This window comes from Lepus europaeus, chromosome X (assembly GCF_033115175.1).
Source record: "Lepus europaeus isolate LE1 chromosome X, mLepTim1.pri, whole genome shotgun sequence".
Lineage (NCBI taxonomy): Eukaryota > Metazoa > Chordata > Mammalia > Lagomorpha > Leporidae > Lepus > Lepus europaeus.
The window spans coordinates 132,553,973-132,573,380 of NC_084850.1; the positions used below are offsets into that span (position 1 = coordinate 132,553,973).

The following is a 19,408-nucleotide window of genomic DNA, read 5'->3' on the forward strand; positions in this document are numbered from 1 at the left end:
GGAGGACTTTACAACCCGAGTGTGTCCATGTGCTACAGTCAAGTCCATTTATTTCTATTCAGTGTGCATTTTCATAACAACATGAGCTTGTCATCTGCAGCAGCCTTGAAACAGTTTATTTACCTAAGGGTTCTCCATCCTCCAAGATGAAACCAAATTGTTTGTGGGGTGAGGAGGGAAATCCAGGGCTTGTTAATGAGGCAGAAGGCCAGGTTCAGTGGGCAAGTGAGAGCCGCCGGAGGAGCAGGATTTGCCCCTGCATTTATGGGGAATCATAAAATCGACAACAGGGAGGGGCCTTGTGCTTTGCAGGAGGATCATCTTGCTGTGGAATATTGCTCCCAACAGCAGCTGCACCTTCCTTGCCAGCAGCAGTCGTTGGTGGGAAGACTGCTTTGTTTATTGCTTAATCTATCACTGTTGAGCTGCCTGCCTCAGGGAGGCTCAATTTAAGATAGATTGAAAGGTAGTGTCTGTCAATTGAATAAACACAGATGGTTTTCCACAGCAAAAAATTGATTTTTTTTCCCTTGCCAAAGACATAAGCGCTAAACGTGATTATCTTTAGAAGCCAGGCGTAAGATGTCTCAGCTCCAACCCCACAAGGGGGCTTGCATCTCTCTCACGTGATTTTGGGTTACTGAGGTGGAATAAAAATTTGACTTTTCTAGAACAGGGCCCCAAGTCCTTTCTAGTAAGGAGGCCTGAGTCAACCCATTAGTTGATTTGCAAGCTAGTTTCACCGGTGTTAGAGTAAGGCCTGGCTGAGGCCTCCTCCAGCTCTTCTATTTAGAATCTCAAAGAGCTAGCAAGATTTGCATAAGAACACACAGCTCCACCTAGACCTCAGGCTCTTTGTCCAGAAGCTTGGAAGCAGACCCTGCACACTCTATGCCACAGTGTTAACTGAAACAGACCTGAAAGTCCTACTCCCAAACTGCTCAAGGAAGAGTATGCAGAATTCTAGGTACCCACAAGTCTGTACGCCTTAACAACTAACTAGACACAGTGATTTACATTCAGGGCTTTTGAAGAACAACAAGGGCAAATTTGTGGGACAGTAGCTCAAGATAACAGGGGTCTGGAGTTTGAAGAAGGGTAAATAGGGAGAGCACTGTTTGTATAATGAGGAAATGGAGCAATATGTTTTCCTATGTCTCTTGTGGCTGTAATTCCCAAACATAGCAAGCTCATGGAATATCATTCACGAAAATTATTCCAAGAGAAGCAACAGAAGAATTAATGTCACTTCATGCCGCACATAGGAACATGAGTATAGAAAAGTGGGTGAAAGGTTTTCAAAGGCAGCAGAAGTTGTTGCAAAGGTAGCAAAAGTGGGTAGCTGAGAAAATGGGCCACATAAATGCTTTAGGGATGAAACTCAGGGAATTTTAGCACTCAAGGGGCTGTTAGTGCTGTCTTCTCATCCTGGAGATGAAAAAAGCGAGTCTAGAGAAGGGACATTGATAGCCAAAGTAATAAAGCAAAAGGCAAAGTTGGGATGTCAAGTGAGGAACCTTGGTTCCTTTGACTACACTATTTGCCTCGCTTTTCAGACTGTGCAATGTAATATGGACTACCAGGAAAGCAGGTGTGCAGCATACAGAAGAGTGTGTAGCAAGCAGAAGCAAAGAGGCTTAGCTCCAGCTAATACAACAGTAAACACATCTTTACAACTGCTTTGCCCCTAACTCCTGAAGCTCTGTAGACAGCACTTCCTGGAATCAAGAGACAAAAATCTTTTCATATGTGCCATGTGCAACAGAGAGCTGACTTTTTCTGTTTCACCTGGAGAAAAATTGACTTAAAATGGTCTTAGGCTAAAAGGGATACACATTAGGGCACATTTGTAGCATTCAGGTTTATTGGAGTGGGTTAACATGCTTGCAGTCTGTCAGAATTGGCCTTCAAGTCAGGAAAAACTGGGTTTGGGCCTGCGCCGTGGCTTACTTGACTAATCCTCAGCCTGTGGCGCCGGCACACCAGGTTCTAGTCCCAGCTGGGGCACCGGATTCTGTCCCGGTTGCTCCTCTTCCAGTCCAGCTCTCTGCTGTGGCCCAGGAAGGCAGTGGAGGATGGCCCAAGTGCTTGGGCCCTACACCCGCATGGGAGACCAGGAGGAAGCTCCTGGCTCCTGGCTTCGGATTGGCGCAGCACGCCGGGCCGTAGCGGCCATTTGGGGGGTGAACCAATGGAAAAAGGAAGACCTTTCTGTCTCTCTCTCTCTCTCTCTCTCTCTCTCACTGTCTAACTCTACCTGTCAAAAAAAAAAAAGAAAAAAGAAAAACCGGGTTCAAGGTTTTTAAAATAAGATGGTCAAATCTTTTCAAAGCCAATTTTACTCACTTGAAGTAAGGAAATGATTTCAGTACAGTCTCTTTCGCTCTGTGGGATATTTTTTAAATTCTGTGTGGGTGTTTTTCTATCAGTTCATAACGTTAAGCCCTTTGCAAATTCTCTGAGTAATTGGGACAGAAATATGTGTTACTGAAATTGTATTCATTCCCTCCCACAAACTTTCGGGGAAACACATGTTAAATGTAAACAGATATGATTCCTTCTTATACTGAAACAACTGCAGGAATGTTGAGACAAAGACAGCCAAGTTAAAGTAAAAGCACTTGGTGCAAAATCTGTATACCAAAACAACTACCATACATATAGAAATATTTATACCTGCTCAATGAGTATTGAAGCTATGAATACTATTGAAATTATTGAAACTATTGAATACTCAATGAGTATTGAGCATGTATAAATACTTATGTATGGTATACTCATATTGAGCATGTATAAACATTTCACAAATTGATAGTATGATTTTTTTTCTCCCCAAGAGTTCTCTATGGTAAAATTGCACCATGGACAATTAAAATTGTATAACAGCAATCAGGATTTCCATCCAGTGAGAGTTCAAAGGGAGAGATACTATTCCATAGCCACACAAGGATCTTAATTTTTGCTTGTATTTGACCTTAAAAGTATGTATTGAGTGTTCCCCCTATGCCCTCAGTAACATCTTCTAAAAAGTAATTTGAGGGCCGGCGCCGTGGCTTAACAGGCTAATCCTCCACCTTGTGGCGCCGGCACACCGGGTTCTAGTCCCGGTTAGGGTGCCGGATTCTATCCCTGTTGCCCCTCTTCCAGGCCAGCTCTCTGCTATGGCCCGGGAAGGCAGTGGAGGATGGCCCAAGTGCTTGGGCCCTGCACCCGCATGGGAGACCAGGAGAAGCACCTGGCTCCTGGCTTCGGATCAGCATGATGCGCCGGCCGCAGCGGCCATTGGAGGGTGAACCAACGGCAAAAAGGAAGACCTTTCTCTCTCTCTCTCTCTCTCTCTCTCTCTCACTATACACTCTGCCTGTCAAAAAAAAAGTAATTTGAGGCATTTGTTTTATTTTAAACTGGCTTTCAGCCTTATCAGTTTGGAGACTGTCCCTCATACATGGAGGATTAAGTTTTCATGTTAAGAGTGTCAAGAAAACTTGCTCCTTGGCATGTGTTTTATAGATGTTCTCGAGAAAAGGAGTCAAGGCATATATTTAAAGTACTAGCTTCTGCTTAAAGAAGGCAAAGGACAAGGTCAAGTGTTTCACAAGGTGGACACTCAGTGTATGATTTCTCTGCTATCTAAATCTGGCGCTTCATATAGTTTCTGTGATTTAATTGGTCTTACCTGTATATCAGGGCTTGATACTTAAAATAATAGTTTCCTGTTTCTTACCTTTTCTAGAAAACAAAAGGTTTTCTTTACATCAGAAGAAACAGTCACAGGTTGAAATGGAAAACTAAACCTCAATGGCTTTAGTTCGAAACTAATAACAATCCATTTGGGCCTCTCCCCCAGCTACCTACACCACTCATAAGCCTCCCTAAGCATCTTTGGAAGGTACACTTAAACAGACTTGAGGGGTCCTGACCAGCAATAAGGCAAAACCAGGAGTCCCAAAGGGGTCAAGGTCAAGGGTCAGTCTAAACATACCCCTCATGGCAGATGTTCCCATTGATAAGGCTGAAGGTGGCCACGGAGGGGTTGGTGCTCTTGAAGGAGGTCATGCAAGTGGTACTTCTGCCCGTGCTGTGGGATCGGGTCATCAGGCCAGGCCGGCAACAGAGGAGCTGGGTGTTGAACTGTTTCCTGAAACTCTTGCTCAGCAGGTAGAGGGCAAAGGGGTTCACACAGGAGTTGGTGAAGGCCAAGAGGCGGGCACAGATGCTGGTGACAAAGTGGAGCATGGAGGTATCCACCTTAGAGTAGTGGTAGGAGCGGTACAGGTAGATGACATGGTTGGGAAGCCAGCAGAAGGCAAAGAGGCCCACAAACACCAGGACCGTCTTGGCAAGTCGTTTCCGGGATTCGATCTAAGGAGAGAGTCACACGGAGACAGACAGACCAAGGGTCGGTGTCACAGAAGACAGAGAGAGAGACAGAGTCAGACAGCAAGAGGCAGGGGAAAACAATTAGGGAAATAGATGAGTTCACAACAGCACAGAAAAAGAAAGTAAGAGAGGATAAGAGAGATTGCAATAAAATGAGCGAGGAGCAACAGAAACACAGGAAAGGAGAGAAAGAAGAGTGAGAAACATAGAGATGGACGAGCCAGGAAGCAGAAACCCACGGGGTAGAATAGAGTTAGAAAATGCTGCTGAGAATAGATCTTTAAACAAAGTTGATTACATGCTTGAATGGATTGCACAATGAAATTCTAGTAAGTGCCCTCTTTTTCCTCAGGAGAGCATCGGTGCAGTTTATCAGCCAGGCAACTTCATGGCTTTCTCTGCACCACGTTAAGAATGGCTGATTCCTTCTGATACTCAACAAAGCAGCCAGCTTGGTTTTTCTTCATTGGCCAAACCGGGACAACTTATTATAGTTATGATTATTTTGTGTTAATCAAAAGTTATTTCTTGACTGTATTGTACAAATAGAATCTAAGGTTCTTTGATGAAATAGGATAAGCGTAGGATAAGCATCTCCTTTGGCTCCCAATTTCTTCTGCTACCCTAAGGGGAAACATGTTTTTCATTAAAGAATTTGGAGTGCTGTAGATGTTTGGCACTGAGAATTCTTCCAAGTATGAAGACAGTTTCACTGAGGACTGCCATTCTTCCCCAATGATTAAGGCAGGAAGGGACAACTTTAAAGGATGAGTTTAAATGAGATGGGGGGGGAGTCTTTCTGCCTTTCTCATCATAAATACCACTCGATCTACATCTAGGCTAGAAAGCAAGAAGAACTGGCAAAGATGGGAATGCCAGAGCTGCCAGTTTCTACCATTTGTACCTCCAGGATGCAATTATGGGGGCTTATCGAAGGTGGGAGAGGGAGTCTAACATCTGTAGAGGGCATTTTACATGCCGGGAAGTCCAAACTTTACATATGTGTGTTTCGCTCACTCGCTCGCTCACTCTTTCCTCTCCTCTCCTCTCCTGCTCTCTCTCCTGTAATCCTCTACTAGCCTTACAACGTGGGGGCTTTTAACTTATATCATAGAAAATGGGGGCTCAGAGAGGGCAAGTGAATAAGTCATGAAGCCTGGACTTGAGCTCCGATTAGTGTAAGCCTCTTAGTCAAACTGCTTCTTTTTCTTCATCTGGCATTGTTTTTCCACCCCTTCTGCATTGTCTCCATGTGGTAACCCTCTTTTTGCTAACCAATCTGTTTGGAATTTAAAGAAGTCACATCCCTATGAGCATCAGTGCTTAATTTTTTTAAATTAAAATAGCAACCATACTCTCTGAGATATTTCTCAGAAAGAAACCCACACTGCAAACCTTTGGGTTTTCAATACCTTCCTAGCATAGGCCTTTAACAAGGGAATAAAATTATAAAGAACATCTGAATTCTCAGGCTGCCATGGGTAGGAGTTTGCATTTAGTACCTGGCCACGGTTCACCTACCTCCTTTACTTGCAGAATCAAGTAACATGGGCACCTAAATACTGTACTCGTCAGTGGAATCCAACAGAAATGCAAGAGACCAAACCCTGAGCGAGGAAATTAATTCAACCCTAAGCACCTACCTGCTTCCTGACATGGATATTCCCTTCCACAGGAAGATTGTACGCACTCTGGATCAAATTTTTGGCAATGAAGTAGTAATAGACAGAGATGATTGACAGTGGGATGATGTAGAATACCAAGAAAGAGGCCATGGAGTGGATTTTGGGGTGCAGCTCATTCGAGTGTGGATATGGGGCACAGCTAATGAAGGTCTGGTTGGTGCTTTCCTCATGGAAGGGATGGAGGTCGGAAAACACAGCCTCTGGGATGGCCAGCAGCATAGACACCACCCATATCAAGGCGGCTTTGAGGCAGATCTTCATCAAGGCGTGAGATGCCTGGATATCCATCGGCCGGACAATGGCTTTGTACCTGGGACAGGAAAGAGAGAATATTCTACGTCAGTTGCCTAATTTTATTATGGATGCCAGGGCCAGGACTGGAGTGAGGCGAGTCAAGCAACTGGAGTGCAATATTTAAAGAGGTGCTCACTCTCAGGTCATGTAAGCAGACTCTGAACTCACTATCGTGACAGTGAATGCCTCCTTAAATTTCACACCCCAACCATGTTGCTAGCCTTCCCCCAGCTGGACTCTCAAGGATGCCTTCCCTTCTCTCCAGCAATAACATTCTGCTCATGTTCATCAATTCAGATGCATTTTTAAAGAAATTTATTTTTTAAATCAACAAAATTATATTTATTGCATATAGCATGATGTTTTCAAATAGATATGTATTGGGTTAATTAGCATATGTATTATCTCACATATGAACCTGCTATTTTTGGGGGCGGTGAGAACACTTAAAAAATCAATCTTATAAATAAAAATCTTAATCTACCCTCCTAGTCATTTTCAACAGTATAAAACATTGTTATTAGCCATAGTCACCATGTTGTACAATTCAAAATCTCATTATTTTTCTTTAAAATTTATTTATTTGAGAGGCAGAGAGAGAGAGACAGAGAGAGATAGAGGTCTTCCATCCGATGGTTCACTCCCCAATTGGCCGCAACAGCTGGAGCTGCACCCATCCGAAGCCAGGAGCCAGCACCTTCCTCCAGGTTTCCCATGTGGGTGCAGGGGCCCAAGGACTTGAGCCATCTTCTACTGCTTACCCAGGCCATAGCAGAGAGCTGGATTGGAAGTGGAGCAGCCGGGACTCAAACTGACGTCCATGTGGGATGCTGGCATTGCAGGAGGTGGTTTTACCTGCTATGCTACAGCACCGGCCCCTGCTTTTAAGAATATATCTCAGAGGGCCGGCACCGTGGCTCACTTGGCTAATCCTCCGCCTGCGGCACCGGCACCCCGGGTTCTAGTCCCAGTTGGGGCACCAAGTACTAGTCCCAGTTGCTCCTCTTCCAGTCTAGCTCTCTGCTGTAGCCCGGGAGCGCAGTGGAGGATGGCCCAAGTGCTTGGGCCCCTGCACCTGCACGGGAGACCAGGAAGAAGCACCTGGCTCCTGGCTTTGGATCGGCGCAGCGCCGGCTGTAGCAGCCATTAGGGGAGTGAACCAACGGAAGGAAGACCTTTCTCTCTCTCTCTCTCTCTCTTACTGTCTAACTCTGCCTGGCAAAAAAAAAAAAGAATATTTCTCAGAAAAGCTAAAGCTCCTTTAATTTTTCTTCTTAAATTATAGAAATTAATAACAAAGCATGTTGCTGTTTAAAGAGGGACATGAAAACGTGCTATTTTGAGGCAAAATCTTCATTTTGAGCATTCAAATATAGTTCAATTCCATTCATTTTGCTGCAGATGTCAAGGTTTAATTCTCTTTTTAATGACTGAATAACATTGAGGAGACCACTGTGTTAAATGAAATAAGCCAGATACAGGAAGATAAATGTCACATATTAAAAAAACACATGATTTTTCTCATATGTGGAAGTTTGTGTGTGTGTGTGTAGTCAATATGAAGCTAGAATAATGATTACTAGAGGCTGGGAAGGGTGAGGAGATGAGGGACGTTGGGTAGTGGGAGCCAAAACAGCTGGGTGAAGGTAATGGGTTCTGGTGTTCCACAGAATAGCAGGGTAACCAGGGCCCACAGTCAAGGAAATGGAAGGGCTAACTGCCTGATATGATTGGTTAATGTCCTATATCTTTGTTGAAATATTGTACTGCAACCCAGAAAAATATATAGAAAAATAGTTCATATTAATCCAAAAATTTAAAAATTTTTTTAAAAAAAATATAGTATAAGGATCCTAAGTCATTGAGTATTTTAAATATGCCTCTTCTCTCTTTCAAAGAATGCAAAATGAGAGGTCCACTGAAAAGTTATACCCAGGAGGTTCCCTATAGTTGTCAAATTAATCTTTCCCTTACCCTGCAACATTCGTTCAGTCTTGTCTTCTCCTGAAGACTTAGGGTCTTTCTTGGTTTATGAACTATTCATGCCCCTGTCTTGGGTTGCAGGCTCTGGGAAGCAGGCACTGAGATGCAGTCAGAGGTAATGCTTGTGAAAGGAAAAAGGGCAAGGAAGCAGGATAAGCCAGAGGAAGCGCTCTGGCCTCCACGCAGACTTGCCGAGCTATACAATAGCTTGGGTTACCAACCACCCTAGTTTGCCTAGAAATTGTCTAGTTTTAGCACTGAAAGTCCTATATCTCAGGAAAACCCTCACTCTCAGCAAAGCAGGACGGCTGGTCACTTTACACCAGCCCAACGGGAAGCCTGGGATCAAAGATTGACCAGTGGGAGAGATGGACATAATCAGCCACTTGTCCCGCCGCCTTGCTTAGTTATTGGCCAGGGCTGCCCCAAGAGTAGTGTGACTTCAGTTCTTACCTGGCTCACTCAATGGGCAGGAACTGCACAGGAGAGAGCACGACCACAGCTTAAAAGCGGAAGTGGACCCCGAGAGCGATTGTTTTTGCTATTATCTGATTTTTGTCACATACTCTCTGTTCTCAACTCAGGTAAGGAAGAGAAGCTATAGTTTATTGAACACACCCAAACCCTAACACTCCTGAAAAACACCACAGTCCTGCTTCAATGTACTCAGGTTTGCTTTCATTTTAAGCAATTATAAAAAACAAAAATTTTAAAGAAAGTTCTATTTTCCTCTAGTTTTTTCTCTATTCATTAGCCATTTCAAACATTTTTATTACTAGCTTAGAATGAAGGCAACAAATTTATATTCTTAATTGATATATGTGAACACCCTCCACAAAGGATGCATATAGCTAAACGTACTGCTAATAAATTTATTAGAGATAATGGAGGGTGAACCAATGGCAAAAGGAAGACCTTTCTCTCTCTCTCTCACTGTCCACTCTGCCTGTCAAAAAAAAAATAGTAATTATAACTTCTATCTGTATTTTTTGGCAGATAACAGTTATAAGTACCACAGAGTCTCCGAATAAAGATGATTCCCTCATGTATGAGTCAAAAACTGGAGTGAATGCTTACCTCCACCCCTTTAGGGAATCTTGTGTTCCTGTGTGCAAAATGCTGTGGGAACTATTCCAAATTCATAGCTTTTAAAACATAGGAAATAGTATAGGAACATTTCTTCTTTAGTTTCACTAAAAAATTATTTGAATGTAAATCTAATTAAGCTTCTAGATTTATGTACCAGTTTTCAGAAAATGTGAGGATAGAGGAACCAGTTATATGATACTTTAAGGACGCAACCTGCCATATTCTAAATTAGAAAATTCTACAGGAATTATGACTCCATTTTTTTCAACAAATACTCACAGAATAACAAGGAAGAATAGTTACAGTCTGAGATGTATAAGACATATAAACCCAATGCAATATGTGGACCCCTTTAGAATTTTTAATCTAACTCCAACAACCATAAAAAAATTTTCAAGACTGTTGAAGAAAATTGGTAATATCCAGGAATTAATGTATTGTCTATGATAATGATATTGTGGTTATGTGTTCCTTAAGATACTTTATTAAAGACATGCTAAAATATTTGCCAGTGAAATAATACATCTAGGATTTGCATTGAAATATTGATATATTCATATATCATTTGCACAATTAAAATTACATTACAAATAATTTTCTGATATGAACTATTCATTACAAATCAAAGAAATCCTGTGTACTAAGCTCTTTTTTTTGTGCCAGGCAGAGAATCGATATCTAGATGATATCATTTATGTTCCAAACAACCCCAACAGGTAGACATGATCATCTTTGTTCTATAAGTAAAAAACTGAAGCTCAGAGATTTTAAGAGGTGATAGAGTAAAAAAATAAGTTTACAACCAATGCTTTTCAGGATAGCACAGCTCTCTCTTTGTCTCTTTTTAAAATAAAGTTTGTATAAATCTTTCCAAGAGGATTTTTAGACATATTTAGAACATATCAGATGTTCCTTGCCACCAGTCTAATGGTTTTATAGAGCATGAAACATATTAGCCTCTTGCTCCCTCCCTCTCTTCCTTCCTACTTTCTTCCCTCCCTCCCTCCCTCCCTCCGTCCCTTCCTTTCTTCTTCTTCTCCCTTCTTCCTTCTTTTTGTAAGGATTTATTTATTTGGAATGCAGAATTGGAGGGGGGGGTGGAGAGAGAGAGAGAGAGAGGGAGGGAGGGAGGGAGGGAGATCTTCCATCCACTGGTTCACTCTCCAAATGGCTGCAATGACCAGAGCTGGGCCAATCTGAAACCAGGAGCCAGGAACCGGAAGCTTCTTCCAGGTCTCCCATATGGGTGCAGGGGCTCAAGTACTTGGGCCATGTTCCACTGCTTATTAGCATGGGGCTGAACTGGAAGTAGAGCATCTGGGACTCAAACTGGTGCTCATATGGGATGCTGGCACCGCAGGTGGTGGCTTTTTCTGCTACAGCAGCACTGGCTCCCTAGCCTGTTTCTTCTTTTGACTTACAGTGCTCTGCCAAAAGCTCCCAATGCAGGCAGCCAGCACTAGGTGGTTCCTGTTTAGGAGTGATGGTTGATTGGACAGGAGTCAGTATGCAACATAAACCATTTAAATGAATGGCCTGCAAGCTACTAAATAATCCTCTTCAGCGTTTAGCCTGGAAACAGAGCGAGTGTAGTTATTCAATAACTTATGTTGGAAATAAAAGATTTGGATGTCAAGGAAGTGATCAAGGAGGCCACATTTTAATCATGTCTGAGATGAAAAAGCAGAGTAGATGAATTGAGAGAAAGAGAATGAGGCAACCGAGAGAGGAAAAGCTGAGATGAGGCAGCCTCAGATCCTAAGAAAGTCCTTGGCTTCTGGCCCAGGAACTACATTTAAATGTACAAGAGATCTCCTGTTATAAAAATCTGAAGTTCTCTCATCCCCTTTTCACTTTAGTTAGTCTAAGTGGCTACTGTTCTTTGCCCACAAAAGAACATTATCTAGAACATTACATATGATGACCATTTGAAGCTATCACCAGATTTATTGTCAGGCTCATTTTGCATAGATCAGCCCCACTTACTGCCTTCTGGAAGAACAAGCTGTCGACTCTCAGTTGTACTCAAGAGATAGACTCATCTGCGCTCCATTCCTAAATTTTCCATTCCTTTCCTATTTTCCTCCTTTCTTCGTGCCTAATGCCAGAATCTCCATTCGTCTGAATCCAGTCCTTCCAAATTCCAACTGAATTATCACCTTGGCAAAGCTTTTGCTGACCAATCTACTAGGTTTTGGATATTCCTGTTCTTTCTTCCAACCTGACTTTTATGGCAGTTAGCAACTCTTCTCATTTTATGCTTACTATCTTGAATTCTTTGCTAGCTTTGTATGGGTATATCTTTTCTATCTGCATTTTTCATAAGTTTTCTGAGGTCAGACACTTATATCCTTGTCTTTTCTTTTGGTATCACTAAAACTGCCCCAAGTCCCTTGTTCTGCATACCCTTTATTTTAAAGGAGAGGCTCAGCAAATACTTGCTAATTGATTATTTTTTAAACTTTTATTTAATAAATATAAATTTCCAAAGTACAACTTTTGGATTACAGTGGCCTTTTCCCCCCTTAACCTCCCTCCCCCAAAACCATCCCATCTCCCACTCCCTCTCCCATTCCATTCACATCAAGATTCATTTTCAATTATCTTTATATACAGAAGATCAATGTAGTATATACTAAGCAAAGATTTCAACAGTTTTCACCCACACAGACACAAAGTATAAAGTACTGTTTGAGTACCAGTTATACTGTTAATTCACATAGTACAACACATTAAGGACAGAGATCCTACATGGGGAGTAAGTGCACAGTGACTCCTGTTGTTGATTTTACAATTGACACTCTTGTTTATGGCATCAGTAATCACCCGAGGCTCTTGTCATGAGTTGCCAAGGCTATGGAAGCCTTTTGAGTTCGCCAACTCCGATCTTATTTAGACAAGGCCATAATCAAAGTGGAAGTTCTCTCCTCCCTTCAGAGAAAGGTACCTCCTTCCTTGATGGCCCATTCTTTCTGCTGGGATCTCACAGAGATCTTTCATTTAGGTCATTTTTTTTTTTTTTTTTTTTGCCAGAGTGTCTTGGCTTTCCATTCCTGAAGTACTCTCATGGGCTCTTCAGCCAGATCCAAATGCCTTAAGGGCTGATTCAGAGGCCAGAGTGCTGTTTAGGACATCTGCCATTCTATGAGTCTGCTGTGTATCCCACTTCCCATGTTGGATCGTTCTCTCCTTTTTATTTCTATCAGTTAGTGCTAATTGATTATTAATAAGTTACTTGCATATGTGTCTCTTATTTCCAATTTCTCATGAATGAGAGAGGGAAGATTCCCTTTTATATACTTAGTACGAATCATCCTTCCATAGACCAACAAATTCACTCCTCTGATAATACTGGACTCAAGACAGTTATTTCCCACTTCTTTGAAAAGCATATGTACTTCATTTTTCTTATGTAAATATTGGAAAGGTCAAAAGACATTCCCCGTAACAATATTAGTATGTCAAAGAGACCATTGGTAAGTAGAAGGAGCTAGCTGCAACACTCAATGGGAAGTCTTTGCCCACAAAAATATATGTCTTTTATTAAAATATAGGCACTTTGTTTATTTTTAAGGGTTCAACATTTCAGCTTTTATTTGTCCATAATCCTCTACTGAAGTCCACAGGAATTGTTGAAAAACAATATTTTTAAACCTCCATTAAAATCTGAATGTGCATTAAAGGAATAAGAGTGAGGTGAACCAGAAAACTAAGTGAACTAAATGGTCTCTAGGGTACCTGGCACATTGTCTGCATTTAAATTAGAATCCTACCTAATAAGATTTGACCATAATATTAGACATCAGATTTATTTTCTCCTGAGAATAACACTATGAATTTTTCTGAAGAAATGTGAGGCAGCTATTAGCTGGCTTATAATATGAATATAATCCAGAGCAATGGAATCTTATCTCTCTTTGAGCTATTGCTCTGAAAATGGAGAACTTATGGCATTCAGTGCACATCCAACCATTATCTTTAAGCATATTACAGATTACAGTCATCTTTTGCTGTTTTCTCTAGGCTAAATAACTCCAATGCTCTGTTTTTTTTAAAAAAGATTTATTTATTTATTTGAAAGTCAGAGTTACAGAGAGAGGAGAGGCAGAGAGAGAGAGGTCTTCCATCTGCTGCTTCACTCCCCAATTAGCCACAACGGCCGAAGCTGCGCTGATCTGAAGCCAGGAGCCAGGAGCTTCCTCCAGGTCTCCCACGTGGGTGCAGGGGCCCAAGGACTTGGGCCATCCTCTACTGCATTCCCATGCCATAGCAGAGAGTTGGATCAGAAGTGGAGCAGTCGGGTCTCGAACCAGCGCCCATATGGGATGCTGGCGCTTCAGGTCAGGGCGTTAACCCGCTGTGCCACAGCACCGGCCCCCCAATGCTCTCTTTTACTTCTTCTTAAATATACTCGAGTTTCCTTTGGGCTCTAATGTAATCTTGGGGTCAGGGAGATTCCTAAGGGGGAATTGAATGGAAGAGAACATAATCCCTGGGGAGACAGTGGGATGGAAGGAGGGGAGGAGAAAAAAAGAAAAGGAAGAAGAGAAAGAGAAAGAAAATAGGAGGAGAGGAGAGGTGAGGGGAGGAGAGAGGAGACGGAGAGAAGAGGAGATGGGAGGAGAGGAAAGAGGACAGGAGGACGGAAGAAAAGAAAGAACGAAAAGTTATGTCTCATATAGCAGTGTAGCTGTATTGTAAATGGGCCATTTCCCAGCCAACATATTCATCTGCACCTTTTCCGTGTCCAAGGGGAGGAAGCTGGAGTAAGGGTGATAGGTGGTTTCCAGGTGGGGTAGGGGAGTAGTGCATTTAAGGAAGTGTTTTGTCACCTTTTCTTTAAGAATCCTTTAGGAATAATCAGAGCTTTAGCTAAGAGAGGACTGACTATCTTAGAGAAGGATGAGCTCCCCATGCAATAAGCATGCTTCTCAGGTGTGGGGAGCAGAACAGACATGAACAGTGGTTGGACACAGACCCTTGGAGGCTTGCAGAGTTGACACCACTGTAGCCCTCGTTTCCCTATCCAGAGTTCAGTGAAACTGTTGTGAACAAGGACAAGTATATATCCATGTTAAACTTGGTAAAGTCAATGCTCAAGGCGTTTAATTCAATGTCTATCCTCTATTGCAAATGTCTTGATCCCTATTGCAACAGTCTTGAATAAAGTCTTCCTTGCTATTGAAAAACAACAGCGAAAAAAATAAGATGAGCAAAATGATCCAGGAAGCTACCTATCAGCCTCAAGTTCAGGGCAGAGACCCTCCTCCCCAGTTGCACTCCTTTGGTACACGTTGCACTAAATTGGTGGTCCCCCTTCACCAAGGGCACACCACTCAATAAAATGAAAATGAACATATACCTACAGAGTCTGTACATCAATGAATAAATTATATACATGTACTAGTATACTAATATATTATGTACATTAAAAAGCATCCTAAATTTATTACTCACTATAAGAAAACAAGGAAGTTGGTATTTGCAACAGTTAAATCACTGCTTGGGATGTGTGCATCCCATATCGGAATGCCTAGTTTGAGCCTCAGCTCCTCTACTTACAATCCAGCAGATGACAGTTTAAGTACTTGGTCCCTACCACACATACGGGAGACCCAGATGGAGTTCCAGGCTCCTGGCTTTGGCCTGCCCTATCCCTGGCTGTTCTGGAAGTGAAGATGGAAGACCAGACTCTAACCCACACCCCATGCCATTTAAAATAAAATGGAAAAAAGAAGAAGACAACGGTCTTTGTAAAAATAGTTGATCTTGCATCTGGAGAAGAAAATGTACATGACGAGCCTCAAACATCTTATTGTGCCATATGGAAATTATATGCTTTTTTTTTTGACAGGCAGAGTGGACAGTGAGAGAGAGAGACAGAGAGAAAGGTCTTCCTTTTTGCCGTTGGTTCACCCTCCAATGGCCGCTGCGGCCAGCGCATTGTGCTGATCCTATGGCAGGATCCAGGTGCTTCTCCTGGTCTCCCATGCGGGTGCAGGGCCCAAGCACTTGGGCCATCCTCCACTGCCTTCCCGGGCCATAGCAGAGAGCTGGCCTGGAAGAGGGGCAACCGGGATACAATCTGACGCCCCAACCAGGACTAGAACCCAGTGTGCCGGCGCCGCAAGGTGGAGGATTAGCCTGTTAAGCCATGGCGCTGGCCGAAATGATATGCTTATAGTATAAAGTTCATAGCACAAAATATAGGAACTATATTGAAGGAACTTCCTTATAAAACTTAGGACAGTTAAGCATCTACATTATAATAGTTGTAATGGGTAACTCACTGACTTTAAAATAATCCATACAACCATATTGATTTTTTTAAAAAAAGAAAAGAGCCAGCTAATAAATACAGAAATCATAAAATTATAAAAACTCGGTTTGTAACCTTCAATGTGATTATTGATTCAGGTAAAAGTGATAAAATCATTGGATGAGAAGTTTTGGCAAATAGGATAATCACACAAGAGCCTTATCACAAATTACTATTTAAGTGCAAAAGGGAAAATACATATTTGTAGTGGGAACCTCTGGAGGTTACCCCTTAATTAAATGATCAAACCCAGGGTTCTTCATTGGGCAAACTAAGCACAAGGCCTGAGACATACAATATTTTTAGGAACCCAGGAAAAATATTTTCTTTTAAAGTCAGAGCAAAAATAATGTAATTCATATTACATTTGTCTTTACACCAACACAATCTTAAAATATAATTCTTAGTATACTTTTTAATGGATAAAGGGTCCTGTGATGCTTTTAAGTGACAAGGGCTCAGGAAATTTATGCCCCCCCCCAACAAATTATTTTTAAACTGTATGTTCTTTTATCTGTTTTTATTTATTTGAAAGGCAGAACTAGAGAGAGAGAGAGACAGAGAGATGGGGCGGGGGGGAGGTTGAGAGGGAGGGAGAGAAAGATCTTCCATCTGCTGGTTCATTCCCCAAATGGTCACAACAGCAGGGGCTGGGCCAGGTTGAAGCCAAGAGCCAGGGGCTTCTTTTGAGTCTCCCACATGGGTGCAGGTGTCCAAGCACTTTGACCATCCTCCACTGCTTTCCCAGGTACATTAGCAGGGAGCTGGATCACAAGTAGAGCAGCCAGGATGAAATGGTGCCCATATGGGATGCCAGCACTGCAGGCAATGGCTTTACCGACTAAGCCATAATGCATTCCCACACCACGCCACCCAACCTGGTCAAATTTAGCATCACCAATATGGGAGCAATCTGACATCTTGTGCCTCCTGATACAGTGCAATATTCTTGTCAAACGCATTTAATCTGGAACTAAACATGAGCAAACAATCAGACATACCTGGAATCTGACACATTCTGAAAGATGACTGGCTGAGATTCATCAAAAACATCAATGTTATTCTTTTAAAGAAAAATGTAGGGACTGGCGCTGTGGTGTAGCGGATAGAGCCGCCGCCTGCCGTGCCAGCGTCCCAGATGGGCGCCAGTTTGGGTCCTGGCTGCCTCACTTCCAATCCAGCTCCCTGCTATGGCCTGGGAAAGCAATGGAAGATGGCCCAGGTCCTTGGGCCCCTGCACCCACGTGGGAGACCCAGGAGAAGCTCCTGGCTTCAGATCGGCACAGCTCCGGCCATTGCAGCCATCTGGGGAGTGACCCAGTGGATGGAAGACCTCTCTCTCTCTCTGCCTCTGCTTCTCTGTAACTCTTTCAAGTAAACGAATAAAATCTTTAAAAAAAATGTAGAGGAACTACTGTTCTGCTTTGAAGATTTAAGCGCTATGACAACCACACGCAATATGTATGTCTTGATACGATCCTGAATTTTTGAAAAGAATCTACAAAAGACGTTAGTGGGGTAATGGGAGAAATTTGTGGATTACATATTAAATGATACTGAAGAATTATTAATATCATTTGCTGTGATACATTGGGGTTATGCAGAAGAATATCCTTGTTCTTAGAGATATACATTGAACTACTTAGGGTTAAAGGTCAGGATATTGACACCTTGCTTTCCAAAGTTCATCAAAACAAAACATGGCACACCCACACACATACAACAAAATACAGGAAATGGTAACTGTTGAATGTGGGTGAGTTTCTAAAATGTAGCATTTTAAAAGATAAGTTAACAGGAAAATAAGCATTTTAAATAATTTTATACGTTTCTCTATTAATAGTAAACACTTTTGTCACTAGAAAAATTCTATAATGTTAATGTGATTTAATGTGATTGGTGCATGTGCCAGGAATGAGGCTTGTGTCTTCTGTTATATTCATGTGGTTCTCTTGAGCTTGCAATTTCAACATATTATTATTTTTTTTTTGACAGGCAGAGTGGATAGTGAGAGAGAGAGACAAAGAGAAAGGTCTTCCTTTTTGCCGTTGGTTCACCCTCCAATGGCCGCTGCGGCCGGCGCATCTCGCCGATCCGAAGCCAGGAGCCAGGTGCTTCTCCTGGTCTCCCATGCGGGTGTAGGGCCCAAGCACTTGGGCCATCCTCCACTGCCTTCCTGGGCCATAGCAGAGAGCTGGCCTGGAAGAGGGGCAACCGGGATACAATCTGGCGCCCCAACCGGGACTAGAACCCAGTGTGCCGGTGCCACAAGGCGGAGGATTAGCCTGTTAAGCCACAGCGCTGGCCAATTTCAACATATTCTACAATCTGTAGAGTTTGTTTTGTTTCAGCAGGAAAATTTTTAAGCCACTTCAATTTGTGGAGGTCATTTAATTAAAAGTAGATTGTGCGCAAACACACATTGGTCTACAAAACCTTTCTGGAAGCTGCAAATGTAGTAAAGAGCCTTCAACAGCCATTGTTGAGTCTTCTCTGTGGTGGAAACAGATGCCAAACAGCCTGATCTTTTGCCCTCTAAGTATTTCAGTGTATATTTCTTTTTTAAAAAATATATATACATATTATTTGAAAGGCAGAGTTACAGAGAGGCAGAGGCAGATGGAGAGATTTTCCATCCGCTGGTTCACTCCACAAATGGCTGCGATGGCCAGAGCTGGGCCAATCCGAAGCTAGGAACCTGGAGCTTCTTCCGGGTCTCCCACACGGGTGCAGGGGCCCAAGCACTTGGGCCATCTTCTACTGCTTTCCCAGGCAATAGCTGAGAGCTACATCAGAAGTGGAGCAGCTGGGACTTGAACTGGCACCCATATGGGATGCTGACACTGCAGGTGGTGGCTTTACCCACTATGCCACAGCGCTGGCCCCTCAGTGTGTATTTCTAAGAACGAGGATACTCTTCTACATAATACCAATGTGTCATATCTGATTGTTGCCTGTACCAGGAGTGAGGGATATTATATTCGTATTGTTCTCTGGAGCTTGCAATTTCATGTGCAGTCTGTAGCCCAAAACCAAATTTCTCCCCATTTGACATGATAATGGGCTTTGTTTAAATGATCACTTTGTATACTCACAGCAATCTTACATGGTGCTGTTAGTATTGCTCTTTTACAGATAAGGGAACTGAGGCTAAGTAACTTATCTAAGGCTATCAGGCTTGAGTCCATGGCCATATAGCTTCCTAGCATGAGAGTCTCATAATTAACCAGGCAACCTTGGCTTCCTGGTATTGGAATTAAGGAAGAAAACAAAAAAATTTATCAGAATGTCTGTCTCCACTTGTTCCAGCCACAATAAAAAATTTTATTCCAAGGCAGACCTAAATTCCTGTTCTTGAAACTGTTACACTGAACATACTATACTTTGCTTCCCCAGGTACACACACACTGTAGTTCCCTATATCCTGTGGCTTAGAGTGTGATCTGAGAGGTCTCAGGGCCATCAGAGGGAGACATTTGGAGTGAAGGTGAAAAGTGGCATCAAGGAAGAACTAGGGACCACAGGCTGGAATGAGGCTAGAGAAAGAGTCACTAACATTGGAAAGGTTTCAGAAGTGAAGCTACTGATTCTGATATCTGAGGGATGTAAAAGCTTAGGGGAAAGAGAGATGCAATCAATTGTTGGACATTTTCTGGTA

At 42.5% G+C, this 19,408-nt stretch overlaps 1 protein-coding gene across 1 annotated transcript in view; it reads right to left on the reverse strand.

The window, feature by feature from the left end:
• Positions 1 to 3,972: 3,972 nt before the first annotated feature.
• The window catches only part of GRPR (gastrin releasing peptide receptor), a 35,502-nt gene continuing 20,066 nt past the window's right edge, over positions 3,973 to 19,408 (reverse strand). Inside the window, exons 2-3 of the mRNA XM_062184296.1 lie at positions 6,024 to 6,375; positions 3,973 to 4,362 (exon numbers count right to left, since the gene is read on the reverse strand). Coding sequence (XP_062040280.1) covers positions 3,973 to 4,362; positions 6,024 to 6,375 — 742 coding nt within the window. The remainder of the gene's footprint in view (positions 4,363 to 6,023; positions 6,376 to 19,408) is intronic.